Genomic DNA, 20,931 nt, shown 5'->3' with positions numbered 1-20,931 from the left:
TTCACAGTCCAACTCTCACATCCATACATGACCACAGGAAAAACCATAGCCTTGACTAGATGGACCTTTGTTGGCAAAGTAATGTCTCTGCTTTTGAATATGCTATCTAGGCTGGTCATAACTTTCCTTCCAAGGAGTAAGCATCTTTTAATTTCATGGCTGCAGTCACCATCTACAGTGATTTTGGAGCCCAAAAAAATAATGTCACCCACTGTTTCCACTGTTTCCCCATCTATTTCCCATGAAGTGATGGGACCAGATGCCATGATCTTCGTTTTCTGAATGTTGAGCTTTAAGCCAACTTTTTCACTCTCCACTTTCACTTTCATCAACAGGCTTTTTAGTTCCTCTTCACTTTCTGCCATAAGGGTGGTGTCATCTGCATATTTGAGGTTATTGATCTTTCTCCCAGCAATCTTGATTCCAGCTTGGGCTTCTTCCAGTCCAGCGTTTCTCATGATGTACTCTGCATAGAAGTTAAATAAGCAGGGTGACAATATACAGCCTTGACATACTCCTTTTCAAAACTATTTGGAACCAGTCTGTTGTTCCATGTCCAGTTCTAACTGTTGCTTCCTGACCTGCATACAAATTTCTCAAGAGGCAGATCAGGTGGTCTGGTATTCCCATCTCTTTCAGAATTTTCCACAGTTTATTGTGATCCACACAGTCAAAGGCTTTGGCATAGTCAATAAAGCAGAAATACATGTTTTAATGGAACTCTCTTGCTTTTTCAATGATCCAGTGGATGTTGGCCATTTTGTCTTTGGTTCCTCTGCCTTTTCTAAAACCAGCTTGAACATCAGGAAGTTCACGGTTCACATATTGCTGAAGCCTGGCTTGGAGAATTTTGAGCATTACTTTACTAGCGTGTGAGATGAGTGAAATTGTGCGGTAGTTTGAGCATTGCCTTTCTTTGGGATTGGAATGAAAACTGACCTTTTCCAGTCCTGTGGCCACTGCTGAGTTTTCCAAATTTGCTGGCATATTGAGTGCAGCACTTTCACAGCATCATCTCTCAGGATTTGAAATAGCTCAACTGGAATTCCATCACCTCCACTAGCTTTGTTCATAGTGATGCTTTCTAAGGCCCACTTGACTTCACATTCCAGGATGTCTGGCTCTAGGTCAGTGATCACACATTTTGATTCTCTGGGTCATGAAGATCTTTTTTGTACAGTTCTTCTGTGTATTCTTGCCACCTGTTCTTAATATCTTCTGCTTCTGTTAGGTCCATACCATTTCTGTCCTTTATCGAGCCCATCTTTGCATGACATGTTGCCTTGGTATCTCTAATTTTCTTGAAGAGATCTCTGCTGCTGCTGCTGCTAAGTCACTTCAGTCATGTCCAACTCTGTGCGACCCCACAGACAGCAGCCCATCAGGCTCCCCCATCCCTGGGATTCTCCAGGCAAGAACACTGGAGTGGGTTGCCATTTCCTTCTCCATTGCATGAAAGTGAAAAGTGAAAGTGAAGTCGCTCAGTCGTGTCCGACTCTTAGCGACCCCATGGACTGCAGCCTACCAGGCTCCTCCGTCCACGGGATTTTCCAGGCACAGGAAAACTTGAGTACTGGAGTGGGGTGCCATTGCCTTCTCCGGAAGAGATCTCTAGTCTTTCCTATTCTGTTGTGTTCCTCTATTTCTTTGCATTGATCGCTGAGGAAGGCTTTCTTATCTCTCCTTGCTATTCTTTGGAACTTTTCATTCAGATGTTTATATCTTTCCTTTTCTCCTTTGCTTTTCGTGACTCTTCTTTTCACAGCTATTTGTAGGGCCTCCCCAGACAGCTATTTTGCTTTTTTGCTTTTCTTTTCCATGAGGATGGTCTTGATCCCTGTCTCTTGTACAATGTCATGAACTTCCGTCCGTAGTTCATCAGGCACTCTATCTATCAGATCTAGTCCCTTAAATCTATTTCTCACTTCCACTGTTAGGTCATACCTGAATGATCTAGTGGTTTTCCCTACTTTCTTCAATTTAAGTCTGAATTTGGCAATAAGGAGTTCATGATGTGAGCCACAGTCAGCTCCCAGTCTTGTTTTTGCTGACTGTATAGAGTTTCTCCATCTTTGGCTGCAAAGAATGTAATCAATCTGATTTCAGTGTTGACCATCTGTTGATGTCCATGGGTAGAGTCTTCTCTTGTGTTGTTGGAAGAGGGTGTTTGCTATGACCAGTGCGTTCTCTTGACAAAACTCTATTTGCCTTTGCCCTGCTTCTTTCCATATTCCAAGGCCAAATTTGCCTGTTACTCCAGGTGTTTCTTGACTTCCTGCTTTTGCATTCCAGTGCATAGCAATGCAATAGATCTATACGTTAATTCTGTACCCTGTAGTTTTACTGAATTCATTTATTAGTTCTAATAGTCTTTTGATGGCATCTCTGGGGTTTTCTGTGGTATCATGCCATTTGAAAATAGTGACTGTTATAGTTCTTCCCTTCCAATCTGGATGTATATTGTTGTTGTTCAGTTACTAAGTCATGTCCGACTCTTTCCATCCCCATGGACTGCAGCATGCCAGACTTCTCTGTCATTCACTATCTCCTGGAGTTTGCTCAAACTCATGTTCATTGAGTTGGTGATACCACCCAACCATTTCATCTTCTGTCACCACCTTCTCCTCCTGCCCTCAATCTTTCCCAGCATCAGGGTCTTTTCCAATGAGTTGGCTTTTTGCATTAGGTGGCTAAAGTACTGGAGCTTCAACTTCAGTATCAGTCTTTCCAATGAATACTCAGGGTTGATTTCCTTCAGAAAATTATTTCTTTTTAATTGCTATGCCTAGGACTTCCAGTACTATGATGAATAAAAGTGGTGAGAGCAGGCATTTTTGTCTTACTTGTAGTCTTAGAGAAAAAAGCTTTTAGCTTTTCATCATTGAGTATGATGTTAGCTATGGGTTTATAAAAATGGCCTTTAACATATAAGTGAAGGGGATTAAGGGATATGAACTACCAGTTATAATACTATATATAGTTTGTAATCTATAAAAATATATAGTCACTACATTGTACACCTTAAACTAATAAAATATTGTAAGATAACTGTACTTCAACCAATCAATCAATCAGCCTTACTGCCACTGGACACTTATGGATATCCTCTGACACACACTTGTCCTATTCCTTCACCGCGCCAATCAAATCTCTACCATTGTGTCCAATATCTAATTTTTTTCCGCCACCTCAGTTATATCTCAAAAAAAAACCTCTTACACATTCAAAATTATGCTTCTTATTATATCTCATATAACTTTTGCAATAGCTTCATAATTGTCATACCATCTTAATCATTATACAGGTAATTTCCAAAAATAGAGTATACACATGCTCAATCCATCTCCCAGGCTCCAATTCCTTTATTTCTTACTACTGCTTACAGTTCTGATAATATATTCAAATGCAATATGCATTCTCTCTTATGCACTTGAAAAGCTCTTTGAGTTGTCATTTACTATTCTTCCCTTCTGTCTAAAGGAGTAGGTTAACTCTTTTACTCAATGCCATTTTTTGGCATCTAATAACACAATGAATCATTGTTTATATTTCTCTCTTTAAGAAACTTCCTGCCAGCCAAAACATTTCATTTTTTCTTTTCTTTTTTCTCTGCCAAACATTTCTGGAAAAGCCATTTTCACTTAAAACGTTTGGTTTCTCACAATTCAGCTCTCCTTAATACCACTTAATCTAGTTCTACACCCAAAATTTAACTAAAATCAACCTCTTGAAAGTTACAAATTGCTTCCAAGCCAGCATTTCTCAACTGGTTTTCCATCAAATAATTAAACCCTATATAAAGTTATTTAAATTATTTTCACAATACTCTTAGGGATGGTATGTAGCTATTACTTTTTTCCATAAACTGTTCACCAGCTCCCACAGTACTGTATGATCTAATTTCTATACTAAATCCCTTATTTCATATTCTTGGTGGTGAACCTGCCTCCCTGATCAAACTTTAACTGATACAGTTACAGATTTACTTCTTTCTTATTACATCCTACCCTGATTATATAGATCCTGCTGGCTCTCCTAACTTAAGATCATACAGATTAATCTTCAGATGAATCCTTATTCTTCCCATTCTTAGCTTCCCTATTCACTAAAGACTACTTGAGGCATTAGGACCAAAAAATTAATTCACAGGAAGCATTTGTTCATCTGAGACAACTAAACAGTTTAATAACTACATGACTTTTAATATTCTATTTTTATCATAAGCAAATGAATTCATATAAGTAAAATTAAGTCTAAAAATAAAAAGTTACCTTTGCTTAAGGTGCACAGTATACGGTTTCTCATCTATTGAAATACTATAGGATACCTGTTTCTAGAGAATCCAGAAAAACTGAGAGTAAAGACAAATGTAACAGAAGAGGTAAAATAACAATTTTATTTTGACTAATCCTTCCAAATAATGCTTTAAAAGTCTCAGACTATGTGTGATTTAAAATCTGCAATAATATATCAAAATTTTTAACATTTATTATACAATCTATTCTTACTATTTCCACAAAATTAGTCCAATATAAGGAGTCATAAAGCACTAGAAACCTATTTGTAACTGAATTTTAAACTTTTTTAAAAGAAGAGACTAAAAATAAATAAATAAATAAAAGAAGAAACTACATGCCATGTCATAACATCTATTCTATTGCATCACTGGGATATTAAGGTACTCTATTTCAGTGAAGTTTAACTTACTCCACTAAGCACAAAAGTCATTTATTTTAACCATTTTCCTGAAATGTATGCCCTATTTCCTATATTTTAAGCAGAAGATTCTTAAAATTTGGCATAGATTTTTACTCGAACTCTACTATTCTCAAGTTAAAACATGGTAGTGAGTTGCAATATCAGTTAGTCAGTGAATCTAAGAGATGAGACTTTATCTTTCAAAAAAAGAACACGTGAAAAGTAAGAATTAGAATATCATTAGAAAGAAAATTCAGTAAAAACTAAAAAGACATAAATACCAGAACATAGGATCAGTGAAAATAAGAAACAACCAGGAAACAATACAAATCTTTAAAAAATAATAATAAAAAGGCAAGTTGTTAAAAAGGTCTAGTAAATGGTCAAAATGGTTATATAAGATATTAATTTTAGGAGAAACTGAATGAACTTACATGGGAATTCAAGGTAGCATCTTTGCAATTTTTGTAACTCCAAAATCATGCCAAAATTTTTCAAGTTTTTTTTTTTTTTAAGTAAGACCAGAAAGAAGCAAAACATGTATATGTCAGATAAAAGGCAGAAATACCAAACATAAGATCCTGATACTGAAGTAGCAGCATGTCCTAGCTTTAAAATTTTAGTCCCGGAGGAATCAACCTGCCTGACTTCAGGCTATACTACAAAGCTGCAGTCATCAAGACAGTATGGTACTAGCACAAAGACAGAAATATAGATCAATGGAACAAAATAGAAAGCCCAGAGATAAATCCACACACCTATGGACACCTTGTCTTTGACAAAGGGGGCAAGAATATACAATGGAGAAAAAACAATCTCTTTAACAAGTGGTGCTGGGAAAACTGATCAACCACTCGTAAAAGAATGAAACTAGAACACTTTCTAACAGCATACACAAAAATAAACTCAAAATGGATTAAAGATCTAAACATAAAACCAGAAACTATAAAACTCCTAGAGGAGAATATAGGCAAAACACTTCCTGACATAAATCCCAGGAGGATCCTCTATGACCCACCTCTCAGAGTAATGGAAATAAAAGCAAAAATAAACAAATGGGACCTAATTAAACTTAAAAGCTTTTGGACAACAAAGGAAACTATAAGCAAGGTGAAAAGACAGCCTTCAGAATGGGAGAAAATAATAGCAAATGAAGCAACTGACAAACAACTAATCTCAAAAATATACAAGCAACTCCTACAGCTCAATTCCAGAAAAATAAACGATCCAATCAAAAAATGGGCCAAAGAACTAAATAGACATTTCTCCAGAGAAGACATACAGATGGCTAACAAACACATGAAAAGATGCCCAACATCACTCATTATCAGAGAAATGCAAATCAAAACCACAATGAGGTACCATCTCACGCCAGTCAGAATGGCTGCTATCCAAAAGTCTATAAACAATAAATAGAGGGTATGGGGAAAAGGGAACCCTCTTACACTACTGGTGGGAAAGCAAACTAGTACAGCCACTATGGAGAACAGTGTGGAGATTCCTTTAAAAACTGGAAATAGAACTGCCTTATGACCCAGCAATCCCACTGCTGGGCATACACACCAAGGAAACCAGAATTGAAAGAGATACATGTACCCCAATGTTCATCACAGCACTGTTTATAATAGCCAGGACATGGAAGCAACCTAGATGTTGATCAGCAAATGAATGGATACAAAAGCTGTGGTACATATACACAATGGAGTATTACTCAGCCATTAAAAAGAGTACATTTGAAACAGTTCTAATGAGGTGGATGAAACTGAAGCCTATTATACAGTGTGAAGTAAGCCAGAAAGAAAAACACCAATACAGTATACTAACACATATATATGGAATTTAGAAAGATGGTAACGATAACCCTGTATGCGAGACAGCAAAAGAGACACAGATGTATAGAATAGTCTTTTGGACTCTATGGGAGATGGAGGGGGTAGGACGATTTAGGGGAACGGCACTGAAACATGAATAATATCATATAAGAAATGAATCTCCAGTCCAGGTTCAATACAGGATGCTTGGGGCTGGTGCACTGGGATGACTCGGAGGCATGGTACAGGGAGGGAGGTGGGAGGGGGGTTCAGGATGGGGAACACATGGCGGATTCATGTTGATGTGTGACAGAACCAATACAATATTGTAAAGTAAAAAAAATTTTTAATTAAAAAAAATTTTTTTTTAAACTGGATTATGGTAATGTTTACATAATTCACATACTAATAATCACTGAGTTATACACTTACAATGGGTGAATTCTGTGGTGTCTAAATTATACCTCATTAAAACTGTTAAAAATAAAGTGTTATCAAAAGATTGGCCGCTGGACTTCTCTGGGGCTCCAGTGGTCAGGAATCTGCCTGCCAATGCAGGGGACTCAAGTTCGACCCCTGGTCGGGAGGATCCTACATGCCACGGAACAGCATGTTCCACAACTACTGAGCCACACTCTAGAGTCCACAAGCCACAACTACTGAGCCTAAGTACCTCAACTACTGAAGCTTCTAGAGCCTGGGCTCCACAACAAGAAAAGCCACTGCAATGAGAAGCCCATGTATCACAACAAAGAGTAGCCCTTGCTTGCCACAACTAGAGAAAGTCCATACACAGCAACAAAGACCCAGCACACTCAAAAATAGTTAACTGATCAAATTTTTTTAAAAAAAGATCAGTCACTTGTAAGCAAGGCATGCTGTTTTGTATTTTTTTTTTAATCTCCTAAGGCTCTTAGCATATAGGTATGCACACAAGTCCAGAGAAATATCTGTTAAATAAATCAATAAGTAGGATAAACTATCATCTTTCCAATAAAAATAACAGAATAATCAGTTTATACTCTGAAAACTGGTAAATGCAAAGGTAGAGATTAAGAAAGAAGATTATACTTAAGACAGATTCTCCTTAGCAATTTTGGAGAAAATTATTCTCTTCATCTGAATCATCTAGATACCACTCAGATAAGACTAATTCTTTTATATTATATTCTCTCTTTGAACTTTTAAAAATTATTTTACCATGAGTTAATGACAAATTCTAGAAAAATTAGAACATTCTGATTTATATATTTGCTTTTACCATCAAAACTTTAAATTCCTTATCAGTAGTGATATTGGCTATTTATACTCTAATGAAATTTATGTACTTCACTGCTATGCAATAAAAATAAGAAATTTCATATAACAGCATTAACTATGGAAAATCTCTTACATTTTCTACTTCTGAATTCTCACTTTCACTTGTATTTGCTTGGACTTTCTCTGGAAGTATGATTTGTAGAAATGAATTTTGAAAATCTGGAGAAAGAAAAAAACAGTTAATAACTGCATCCTAAACTTGACTAAATATTTGTGCATGTTCTTTTATATAAGACTTGCTTCTGCAAACATGAGTTATCACCTGTGTACTCCAATAAAAATATTGAAAACAATTTAAAAACAGGTAAGAGGAACTTTCCTGGTAGTCCAGTGGCTAAGACTCCATGCTCCCAATACAGCAGGCCCGAGTCTGATCCCTGGTCAGGGAACTAGATCCCACATGCCTCAACTAAAGACCCTGCTGCTACTGCTAAGTCGCTTCAGTCATGTTCGACTCTGTGTGACCCCACAGACGGCAGCCCACCGGGCTCCTCTGTCCCCAGGATTCTCCAAGCAAGAGTACTGGAGTGGTTGCCATTGCCTTCTCCGAAAGACCCTGCATGCCACAACAAAGATCGAAGAACTCATGTGCTGCAACTAAGACTCAGTGCAGACAAATAAATAAATACTACAAACAGATAATATTACTACCTAAATAAAATTAAATCTATTATATAAAACAGGTTATAAATATTCTAAAAAAAGAGGAAAAAAGAACATTCAAATACAAGGCATCCAGAAAATAAGTGAAAAATCACAGATTTTTATGGTGAAAAACATTTACCAAAAAAAAAGGTGGGAAATTGGTAAAGTGCTATCACCAGCTAAGAGGTCTCAACAATTTTCTTGATAAGCTAAAGATGAAAGTGTGATAGTTGTTGAGAAATTCTAGAAAAACTCTAAAAAATTTCAGAAATCAGATGTGACAGATACAACAGAAAGTACTGTCTCCCATGGATATACTTAGGAACTAACTCTAGACTTAGCCAAGTAACTTACTTTGGCCAATTAGACAATAAGAAATGTAAAACAAACAAACCTGAAAAGAGCTTATGCACTGTGGCTTGCCCTCCTACTGCCTTTGAATCCTGAAATTGCATGTAAACAAGCCTGAGCAAGCTAACAGGAGGGTGGGGGACTATGTGAAAGGGGCCAAGGCACCCTAGCTGAACACATTCCAACAGAGAGACCAGTGTGTGAGACCATCCTACACCATTCAGCTGCCAACCAACTCAGGAGCTGACAACAGCTGCAGGAAAGAGTACAAATGACCTGCAGATTAGCTAAACTGGTCCAAACCAGAACAACAGTCCCACTAACCCACAGAATCATGGGTTATGACAGAATATGTCATAGGTTCATGACAGAATAGCGATTGCTGAAGGTGAGGTTAAATAGGACTCACTGAGAAGACAGCATTTGGACAAAGACCTGAAGAAGGTGAGGAGGGGAACAAATGAATATCTTGGCAGAACACTCCAGGAAGAAAAAATATCAAGTATTTAAGACTCTTGGAAGGAAATGCTTGGTGTGTTTGAAAAGCCATAAGGAAACAACTGTGGCTAAAGTAGCATGAGCAATGAGGAAAAGATTAAAAGATGAGGTCAGAGAGGAGGGAAACAAGCTGTTGAGATCCTACAGGGCAAAATAGGTCAGAGTTAGGGCTTTAATTTTTATTCTTGGAGACATAAGAAACCACTGGAAGATTTTGAGCAGAGAGACATGATCTTTGATTTTAACTGAAGGATGATATATTAATTATCTATTGCTGCATAACAAATTATCCCCAAATATAGCAGCTTAAAACAATAAACACTTATTAATCCCTACGGCCCTTGGGTCAGGCATCTGGGCAAAGCTTAACTGAATGCCTCTGGTTCAGTGTCTCTAGCAAAACTGCAATCAAAGTGTCAGCCAGGGCTGCAACAATTTCAAGGCTTGACTAGCACAGGATCCACTTCAAAGCTCATGCACTTAGCTGATGACAGGCATTGGGTCTTTCCAGGCTGTTCATGAGAAATCTCAAAAGACCTCTCTATAAGGATACTCACAATATGACAACTTACTTCCCCCAGAATAAGGGATCAGAAAAAGAGATTGAAAGTGAGCACCCAGGAAAAAGACACAGTCATCCTATATTCTAATCTCAGAAAAGACATCCATTGACCACATTTTATTCACTAGAAACAAATCATAAAACATAGTTTACATTTAAGAGGAGGGGATTACACAAGGGCATGAGTCCCAGGATGTGAGAAACATTGGAAATCATCTCATAGGCTGCCTAAAGAGTGCACGAGAAGAAATATAAATTCGGAATTATCAGTTATCAACATGGTACTAAAAACCAGACACTAAATAAAATGGAGTAGGGAGGAGCCAACTCAATGAGTGTATATTTTGGATGCTGATTCAAGCAATGTGTGGACATTGTTTCTTGGTGATTACAAACTGTAAGGAAAATTATTACACTCATGAAACAATTGAAAATTTGGACACAGACTGAAAACTGGATGATATAAGAAACTGTCATTAATTTCTAAGCCATGATCATGATACTGTGGTTATATTTCAAAATTATATTTTGTCATTTAGATATACATACTTAAATATTTAGATAATAAAATGATAGAATATTTATAATTTGCCTAATAGAGGAAGTGGTAGGGAACATAAAACTGAAGCAGAATTAGCCAAGAGTCAATAATTGTTGAACCTGTTCTTAGATATGACACTAAAACCATAAGCAACAAAAGAAAAAATATATATACACATATATTAGGTCCTATCATCATAACTTAAAACTTTTGTGAGTCATGCAACATTCACAAGACAGTGAAGACAAACTATAGCATGAGAAAAAAAATATCTGCAAATCACTTGACTGAAGGTCTAGTATCCAGAATATAAGAGGAACTCCTAAATCAACAGCAAAATGAAAAACCTAATTTTTTTAAATGGGCAAAGAACTTGTGAATACTCATTTCTCCAAAAAAGATATACAAATGCCCAATACATATTAAAAGATGTTCAATGGCACTAATCATTCAGTTAAGTTCAGTTCAGTCGCTCAGTCGTGTCTGACTCTTTCCAATCCCATGAATTGCAGCACGCCATGCCTCTCTGTCCATAACCAACTCCGGATGTTCCCCAAACTCATGTCCATCAAGTCAGTGATGCCATCCAGCCATCTCATCCTCTGTCGTCCCCTTCTCCTCCTGCCCCCAATCCCTCCAAGCATCAGAGTCTTTTCCAATCAGTCAACTCTTCACATCAGGTGGCCAAAGTATTGGAGTTTCAGCTTTGGCATCAGTCCTTCCAAAGAACACCCAGGACTGATGTCCTTTAGAAAGGACTGGTTGGACCTCCTTGAAGTCCAAGGGACTCTCAAGAGTCTTCTCCAACACCACAGTTCAAAAGCATCAATTCTTCGGCACTCAGCTTTCTTCACAGTCCAACTCACATCCATACATGACCACTGGGAAAAGCATACCCTTGACTAGAAGAAACTTTGTTGGCAAAGTAATGTCTCTGCTTTTTAATATGCTATCTAGGTTGGTCATAACTTTCCTTCCAAGGAGTAAGTGTCTTTTAATTTTATGGCTTCAGTCACCATCTGCAGTGATTTTGGAGCCCAAAAAAATAATGTCACCCACTGTTTCCCCATCTATTTCCCATGAAGTGATGGGACCAGATGCCATGACCTTCGTTTTCTGAATGTTGAGCTTTAAAGCCAACTTTTTCACTCTCCACTTTCACTTTCATCAACAGGCTTTTTAGTTCCTCTTCACTTTCTGCCATAAGGGTGGTGTCATCTGCATATCTGAGGTTATTGATATTTCTCCCGGCAATCTTGATTCCACCTTGTGTTTCTTCCAGTCCAGCGTTTCTCATGATGTACTCTGCATATAAGTTAAATAAACAGGGTGACAATATACAGCCTTGACGTACTCCTTTTCCTATTTGGAACCAGTCTGTTGTTCCATGTCCAGTTCTAACTGTTGCTTCCTGACCTGCATACAAATTTCTCAAGAGGCAGATCAGGTGGTCTGGTATTCCCATCTCTTTCAGAATTTTCCACAGTTTATTGTGATCCACACAGTCAAAGGCTTTGGCATAGTCAATAAAGCAGAAATAGATGTTTTAATGGAACTCTCTTTTGCTTTTTTGATGATCCAGTGGATGTTGGCAATTTGATCTCTGGTCCCTCTGCCTTTTCTAAAATCAGCTTGAACATCTGGAAGTTTACGGTTCATGTATTGCTGAAGCCTGGCTTGGAGAATTTTGAGCATTACTTTACTAGTGTGTGAGACGAGTACAATTCTGCGGTAGTTTGAGCATTCTTTGGCATTGCCTTTCTTTGGGATTGGAATGAAAACTGACCTTTTCCAGTCCTGTGGCCACTGCTGAGTTTTCCAAATTTGCTGGCATATTGAGTGCAGCACTTCTACAGCATCATCTTTCAGGATTTGAAATAGCTCAACTGGAATTCCATCACCTCCACTAGCTTTGTTCATAGTGATGCTTTCTAAGGCCCACTTGACTTCACATTCCAGGATGTCTGCCTCTAGGTGAGTGATCACACCATCGTGACTCTCTGGGTCGTGAAGATCTTTTTTGTACAGTTCTTCTGTGTCTTCTTGCCACCTCTTTTAATATCTTCTGCTTCCTACTTTCTTCTGTCCTTTATCGAGCCCATCTTTGCATTAAATGTTCCCTTGGTATGTCTAATTTTCTTGAAGAGATCTCTAGTCTTTCCCATTCTGTTGTTTTCCTCTATTTCTTTGCATTGATCACTGAGGAAGGCTTGATTATCTCTCCTTGCTATTCTTTGGAACTCTGCATTCAGATGCTTATATCTTTCCTTTTCTCCTTTGCTTTTCTCTTCTCTTCTTTTCACAGCTATGTAAGGCCTCCCCAGACAGCCATTTTGCTTTTCTGCATTTCTTTTCCATGGGGATGGTCTTGATCCCTGTCTCCTGTACAATGTCATGAACCTCCATCCATAGTTCATCAGGCACTCTATCTATCAGATCTAGTCCGTTAAATCTATTTCTCACTTCCACTGTATAATCATAAGGGATTTGATTTAGGTCATACCTGAATGGTCTAGTGGTTTACCCTAATTTCTTCAATTTAAGTCTGAATTTGGCAATAAGGAGTTCATCAGTCAGTTCAGTTCAGTTCAGTCAGTCGTGTCCGACTCTTCATGACCCCATGAATCGCAGCACGCCAGGCCTCCCTGTCCATCACCAACTCCCGGCGTTCACTCAGACTCACGTCCATCAAGTCAGTGATGCCATCCAGCCATCTCATCCTCTGTCGTCCCCTTCTCCTCCTGCCCCCAATCCCTCCCAGCATCAGAGTCTTTTCCAATGAGTCAGCTCTTCGCATGAGGTGGCCAAAGTACTGGAGTTTCAGCTTCAACATCATTCCTTCCAAAGAAATCCTAGGGCTGATCTCCTTCAAAATGTACTGGCTGGATCTCCTTGCAGTGCAAGGGACCCGAAAGAGTCTTCTCCAACACCACAGTTCAAAAGCATCAATTCTTCGGCACTCAGCTTTCTTCACAGTCCAACTCTCACATCCATACATGACCACAGGAAAAACCATAGCCTTGACTAGACGGACCTTTGTTGGCAAAGTAATGTCTCTGTTTTTGAATATGCTATCTAGGTTGGTCATAACTTTTCTTCCAAGGAGTAAGGGTCTTTTAATTTCATGGCTGCAATTACCATCTGCAGTGATTTTGGAGCCCAGAAAAATAAAGTCTGACACCCTTTAGAATCAGTAAAAAATAAAAATCAGAGAGCTGAAGAATACAATAACAGAATTGAAATTTTCAATAGAGGGATTCAAGAGCAGACTAGATCAAGTGAAAGAAAGGATCAGAAAACCTGTAGACAGATCAAGAGAATTCATCTAATCAGAGGAGCAAAATATTTTTTACGAATGAAAGAAAGAATGAAATGAATGAAAAAGAGTGAAGACAGATTCATGGATATATGGGACACAATCAAGCAGAGCAGTATACACATTATAGAAGTCATAGAAGGAAAATAAATCAGGGTGGAGGGCAGAACTTATTCAAAGAGGTAATGACTGAAAATTTATCTCACCTGGGGTAAAAAAATTAACATCTAAATCTAGAAAGCCAAAAAAGGAATTCAAAGAGAATTACACTGATATACATTGTAAACTGCCCAAAAGTAGAGACAAAGAGAGACTCTCAAGAAAGCAGCAAGAGAAACACAAAATATTATGTACAAGCAGACTCCCATAAGACTATCAGTGGATTTTTCAGTGAAACCTTGCAGACCAGAATGGAGTGGGATAATACATTCAATATATAGTACTGAAAGAAAAAAATTCCACCTAAAAATACCATGCCCAGCAAAGCTGTCCTTCAGAATTGAAGGAGAGATAAACAATTTCACAAAAGTTAAAGGAGAATGGCCTCACAAGAAATGTTACAGTTCTCTGTACTGAAACAAAAGCACATTAATTAGTAACAGAAAACTATATAAAAGTATAAAACCTAAGGTAAAGCCGGGAAAAAAGAGAATCTATAAAAATAAAGTGAAAACTGAATACAGATGTTTTAATTAGCTTCTACTTAAAACAGCAAATACGCAATATCAGTGAAAAAGGGTTACAATGGTAAATTTTATGTTACATATATTTTATCACAATTTTTAATTACTTGTTTAATGGGTATAGGGCTTCAGTTTTGCAAAATGAAAAGGCTCCCAGAAAGATGTTATAGAACAATGTGAATATACTCACCACTGCTGAACTATACACTTAAAAATGGTTAAGACAGCAAATTTGCAGCATAAAAGGTTAATATACAAATGTCATTCACTTTCTATATACCAGAAATGAGCACTAGAATTTGACATTTAAAACACAATGTCATGTACATTAGCATCCCCAAAAGTTAAATAAATACTTAGCTATAAATCTAATGAAATATGAGTAAGATCTCTATGAGGAAAACTACAAAACTTTGATGACAAATAGCAAACAAAAAGTTCAAAATGTCAATCTTTCCCCAACTTGTTCTATAGATTCAGTGCAATCCCAATCAAAACCCCACCACGATATTTTGTGGTTATCAATAAACTGACTCTAATATTTATGAGGCAAAAGATCCCAAAAAACAAACTCAATACTGAAGAAGAAGAAAATCAAACAACTGTCACTATGTGACTTAAAGACTTATAGTAAAGCTCCAGTAATCAAGGTAGTGTAATTTTGGCAAGAGAACACACAAAAAGGTCAAACAGAACAGAGATCCCAGAAAAGTACCTATATAAATACAATCAATTGATCTCTGACATAGGAAAAGACAACATAATGGAGCAAAGATAGTCTTAAAAAAATACTATAACAAATGGATTTCAAAATGCAAAACAAATAATCTAGACACAGGCTTTAACACCTGAAATGAATCATAGATCTAAATGTAAAATGCAAAATTATAAAGCTGCTTAATGTAAGAGTGAACCTAGATGATCATTGGTAAGGCAACGACTTCTTAGATATAACACCAAAGACATGATGCATGAGAAAATAATTGATAAACTGGACTTCATTAAAATTAAAAACTTTTGCTCTGTGAAAGACACCATCAAGAGAATGAGAAGTTACAAACTAGGAGAAAAACATCTTCAAAAGTCACACATGATAAAAAAAACTGTTATCCAAAATATACAGATCAGATCAGTCACTCAGTCGTGTCCGACTCTTTGCGACCCCATGAATCACAGCACACCAGGCCTCCCTGTCCATCACCAACTCCCGGCGTTCACTCAGACTCACGTCCATCGAGTCAGTGATGCCATCCAGCCATCTCATCCTCTGTCATCCCCTTCTCCTCCTGCCCCCAATCCCTCCCAGCATCAGAGTCTTTTCCAATGAGTCAACTCTTCGCATGAGGTGGCCAAACTACTGGAGTTTCAGCTTCAGCATCATTCCTTCCAAAGAAATCCCAGGGCTGATCTCCTTCAGAATGGACCAGTTGGATCTCCTTGCAGTCCAAGGGACTCTCAAGAGTCTTCTCCAACACCACAGTTCAAAAGCATCAATTTTTCAGCGCTCAGCCTTCTTCACAGTCCAACTCTCACATCCATACACGACCACAGGAAAAACCATAGCCTTGACTAGACGAAACTTTGTTGGCAGAGTAATGTCTCTGTTTTTGAATATGCTATCTAGGTTGGTCATAACTTTCCTTCCAAGGAGTAAGCGTCTTTTAATTTCATGGCTGCAGTCACCATCTGCAGTGATTTTGGAGCCCAGAAAAATACAAGGATCTCTTAAAGCTCAACAGTAATTAAAAAAAAAAAAAACTTTAAAATGGGCAAAATACTTGGACACCTCATCAAAGAAGATATATAGATGGTAAATAAAAAGAAGAGTAATGTTCTACATCATATGTCACTAGAGACTATGACATTATATAGTCATAGAGATTATGACCATTCTATACCTATTAGAATGGCAAACTGAAGAACACTGACAACACAAAATGCTGGCAAAGATGTGAGAAGGAATTTTCATTCACTGCTGATGAGACTATAAAATAGCATAGCCACTTTGGAGGATAGTTTACAAAACTAAATATATTCTTATTATATGATCCAGCAAAAGCACTCCTTGGTATTTACCCAAAAGGAGTTGAAATCTTATGTCCAAACAAAAACTTGTACACAGATATTTATAGTAGCTTCATTATTTACTATCAAATCTTAAAAGCAACCAAGATGTCTTTTAGTAGGTAAATGGATAAATACACTGGTATATACAGACAATGGAATATCACTCAGTGTTACAAAGAAATAAGCTATAGAGCCCTAGGAAGACATGAAAGAACAATAAATGCATATTACTAAGTGAAAGAAGTCAATCTGAAAGGGCAACAAACTGTAAGATTTCAACCATATGACATTATGGAAAAGGTAAAACTGATGGAAATAGTAAAAAGATCCGTGGTTGTCAGGACTTAAGAGGGAAGGGAGAGCTGAATCAGTGAAACACGGGATTTTTAGGGGAGAGAAACTACTCTGGTGGATATATGTCATTATATATATGTCAAAATCCATAGAATATACATCAAAAGTGAACCCTTAGGTAAACTGTAGATATGGGGTGATAATGATGTGTCAGTGTGGGATCATAAATTGTAACAAATATACGACTGCGGTTGCAGGATGTCTACAGCGGAGACTACACGTGGGGACAGGGAGTATATAGGAAATTTCTGTACCTTTCAGTTTTGCTATGGACCTAAAACACTCTAAAAATAAAGTTCATTCATTTTTTTAAATGGTTGAAGATGGCAAATTTTATGTTTTTTATATTTTATTACAATTTAAAATAATTTAAAAACAAAGATAATACATTTTTTAATGGGTAAAATATCCACTAAAGTTCAAAATAGACCAGTGGATCTTAACATATTAAGAAAAGTTCATTCCACGTTGTAACTAACCTTTACCATTTATCAAGTGTGTATTTGGTATAGCAGCCAAAGGGGAATACTGGTAACTACCTGAAAAGGCTCATAAAATACTTCTCCCTTTCCCAACCACATATACTTCAAATATGCAGAAGTAGATCTGAGAATCTAGCTGTCATCTATTAAACCAAAACTTTTAAGCAGATTCACAACACCACTCTAAATTCTTTGTTTTGGAAAACAGAGTTTTCATTTTTAAATGTGTTACTTACATTAACACATAATAGGTCTATTACTGTCACTGAGCAGGACCCTATGAGTCTTCCCAGGACAGTCTTCCTTTTCCATGTCTTCTGCCTACCTCTTGTCTACAGAAAAACTGTAGCCAAAGAAGAAATTTAATCGGGGGGGGGGGGGGGGGATTGGAAATACAAAAGCAAAGTAGTCAAGCAAGAAAAAATAATAATAGTTCGGCCATTAAAAACGGTCAAGGACCTTCAGTTCCTCTTCAAGAGCTAGAGATAATATTCTGAGCTGTAGATAATATCCTTTGAGTGGTTTTGTAGTTCCTGAAACTCCCACCACGGGAGAAGTTAACATGATGACCAGAGTGTAGACATGACATAAGCGGCTCCATCTTGCACAATTCCAAAAACTGACATTTTTTTGTATATGTATACATTTTCTGTATACATTTTTTGCAGGACAAACTATTATTGTACAGAGGGCAAGTTATTTTACTGGAGCAGATGATATCTGAGGAAGATTAGTTTTTTGGAGTCTGAGTTCATGAAGTTTTTGGAGTGCTTTTGAGTGCAAGAAATTTTGAGGTAGTGTGTAACAGAACTACAAAAAAGGGAGGCCCCCAATTCAGATTTAGAGTCAGGGCATCAGAGATTTGTCCTTGAGCTTATTAAAATCACCTTCCTCTCTCAGGAGTCCCTTCTCTATTACTACGCAGCGCCTAAAAACAGCCCGGTTCCCTGGTGGGCAAAAGAAACCAAAAACGAGGAAAGGGACTTAAGTGTCCAGGTGCCGCACAGTGTGACCCAAGCAGGTTACGCCTGTAAAGAAGGAAAAGAAAAACCTTTTCACTCCCCACACCGGAGTCACAGGGCATCCATGGGCTTACCGGGTCTTGACGTTAGCAAGCCACGAAGACCCGCTAGCAATATCATTAAGCGGATCATAGCGTGACTTCTGGGCTTTTTTTTTTTTGAGGACACTAAACCCTTCGACCGTTGGCCTTCGGTGAGCCGCGTTCTCGCGAGACTACCTACGCAACAGCTGGGTACTCAGCGCCCCGCCCACCAGTCGCCCGAGGGGCGCGCCGGCTCTCCAGTCCTTGCGTTCTGGCCTCTGTTGCGCTCTTTGGCGGACAGCCCGCCCTTCTCGACGGCCCGATGCCCCCACCCCCAACCCCAGTTATCTGAAGGTTCCAGATCACCCCAGCCCTCTCCGTCGCGGTCATCGTCCTCCCACAAACCTTTTGCTTCTTGTGGATGGACCTAAAAGGACTAACATATTTATTGTCCGCTGTTTTGTTATCAGACACGACTTGCTGGATAAAAAGGATATAAAACTGTGCGCGCACACACACGAGTTACGCATTCATATTTACTAAAATCGGGGTTTTTTAATTTTAAGAAGGGCAGATTAAAAAAAAAAAAAGAATTCCAAAAAAAGGGGGAAGTGACTAGGTTTTGGTATCGTCACAAAGCATCTGCCATGACACTTTCTATATCCACTGCCCAAATACACCTTGTAACCAGGCTGCGTCTACTTTCCATGTGGTTCACAGACCATTGGCTAAAATTCATATAATGGCCTGCCCTTGTTGAGTTAACTTCTGGATACAATGAATACTCAGGTAATGAAAGAGATGGACAAGATTCCTGCCCATAATTTCAGTACATATGTTCCAGTAGAAAATTCTACCCACATTCCACAACAGAGTATTCAAAATTTTCTAAATTTGTAGCTCGGGCTGCTGCCTCTTTTCCTCTCATCCCCTATGCTAGGACCACTTACGACTTCAGATCTTTCCTGAATGAAAATTGCCTTCTTACCTTGGACTGCAAGACCTCCTCCCTCCCAGACTCACTACCCAATCTCTACCTCTATGCACTATCTTTTAATTCTTTTCAAATCCCAAAGAACGAGTTGTCTCTCACATCAATTAACAGAATGGCAGGTACACAAACGAAAAGCTCCGGTGGTAACAGAAAATTCACTTGGAAAAACCCCGCATGTAAACTCACAGTGGAAATGCGATTTTATGGACGCAAAGGCTTTCAACAAGGTTATTTCAGCCTGAAAAAGAACAGAATGAGCAGAAACATGGCAATAAAATCAGTTGGCCTCTCTATATGCATGGGGAGATTGGTTCCAGCACCCCCGGTGGATACCAAAATGCCCAGATGCTCAAGTCCCAAAATTGGCCCTCTGGTTTCCATCTCTGAAGATTCAACCAACCATGGATACTGAACTGGTTTGCCACTTGCGGTTAGTTGAATCCACGGATGCGAGCCTGCAGATACAGAGTGTCACAGTATTTTTATTGGGAATAAAAAAAACCACTGGTAAGTGAATCTGTGCAGTTCAAACCCACGTGGTTCAAGGGTCAACAGTAAACACTAACTTGCACCTCAACAGAAACAACCAATGCTATACAAACACTTCTTTTTGGGTGTCAGTTCAGTTCAGTCGCTCAGTCGTGTCCGACTCTTTGCGACCCCATGAATTGCAGCACGCCAGGCCTCCCTGTCCATCACCAACTCCCGCAGTTCACCCAAACTCATGTCCATCGAGTCGGTGATGCCATCCAGCCATCTCATCCTCTGTCGTCCCCTTCTCCTCCTGCCCCCAATCCCTCCCAGCATCAGAGTCTTTTCCAATGAGTCAACTCTTCACATCAGGTGGCCAAAGTACTGGAGTTTCAGCTTCAACATCATTCCTTCCAAAGAAATCCCAGGGCTGATCTCCTTTAGAATGGACTGGTTGGATCTCCTTGCAGTCCAAGGGACTCTCAAGAGTCTTCTCCAACACCACATTTCAAAAGCATCAATTCTTTGGCGCTCAGCTTTCTTCACAGTCCAACTCTCACATCCATACATGACCACAGGAAAAACCAAAGCCTTGACTAGACGGACCTTTGTTGGCAAAGTAATGTCTCTGCTTTTGAATATGCTGTCGAGGTTGGTCGTAACTTTCCTTCCAAGGAGTAAGCGTCTTTTAATTTCATGGCTGCAATCACCATCTACAGTGATTTTGGAGCCCAGAAAAATAAAGTCTGACACTGTTTCCACTGTTTCCCCATCTATTTCCCATGAAGCAATGGGACCAGATGCCATGATCTTAGTTTTTGGGTGTAGTTGAGCCAAAAGCTGGTTTCACCTCGCTTCACAGTATTAGAACTGTTATACTAAATGCTTTGACTTAATTGGCGCTAAATATTTTGAATGAATTTTCAGTATCCCATTTGTTTTCCCCTCCTTACTCTTTCCTGTTTAAATCTTTTAAAAAGCAGACTTTATTCTTATTTATGTATATGGCTCTCTCTATAATGGAAGGCATGTCCTATCCAGAATTTATATGTCACATGATCTAATATGGTACCTGCAAGATAGTAGTTTCAGT

At 38.4% G+C, this 20,931-nt stretch overlaps 1 protein-coding gene across 6 annotated transcripts in view; it reads right to left on the bottom strand.

The window, feature by feature from the left end:
- The window catches only part of ADAM32 (ADAM metallopeptidase domain 32), a 174,065-nt gene extending 155,495 nt beyond the window's left edge, over positions 1–18,570 (bottom strand). For 2 of the 6 annotated variants that reach the window (XR_003032923.2, XM_059882234.1), the window contains exons 1-3: positions 18,425–18,569; positions 7,903–7,988; positions 4,272–4,333 (exon numbers count right to left, since the gene is read on the bottom strand). Coding sequence is in view for 3 of the 6 variants with exons in the window: in XM_059882234.1 (XP_059738217.1) it covers positions 4,272–4,333; positions 7,903–7,988; positions 18,425–18,482 (206 nt within the window). In the remaining 3 variants the exon portion in view is untranslated. 6 annotated transcript variants of the gene reach the window in all.
- Positions 18,571–20,931: the final 2,361 nt, after the last annotated feature.

Source organism: Bos taurus, chromosome 27 (genome assembly GCF_002263795.3).
Source record: "Bos taurus isolate L1 Dominette 01449 registration number 42190680 breed Hereford chromosome 27, ARS-UCD2.0, whole genome shotgun sequence".
Lineage (NCBI taxonomy): Eukaryota > Metazoa > Chordata > Mammalia > Artiodactyla > Bovidae > Bos > Bos taurus.
Note: the sequence above shows the minus strand (reverse complement) of the source record. Positions and strands in the feature narration are given on the sequence as shown.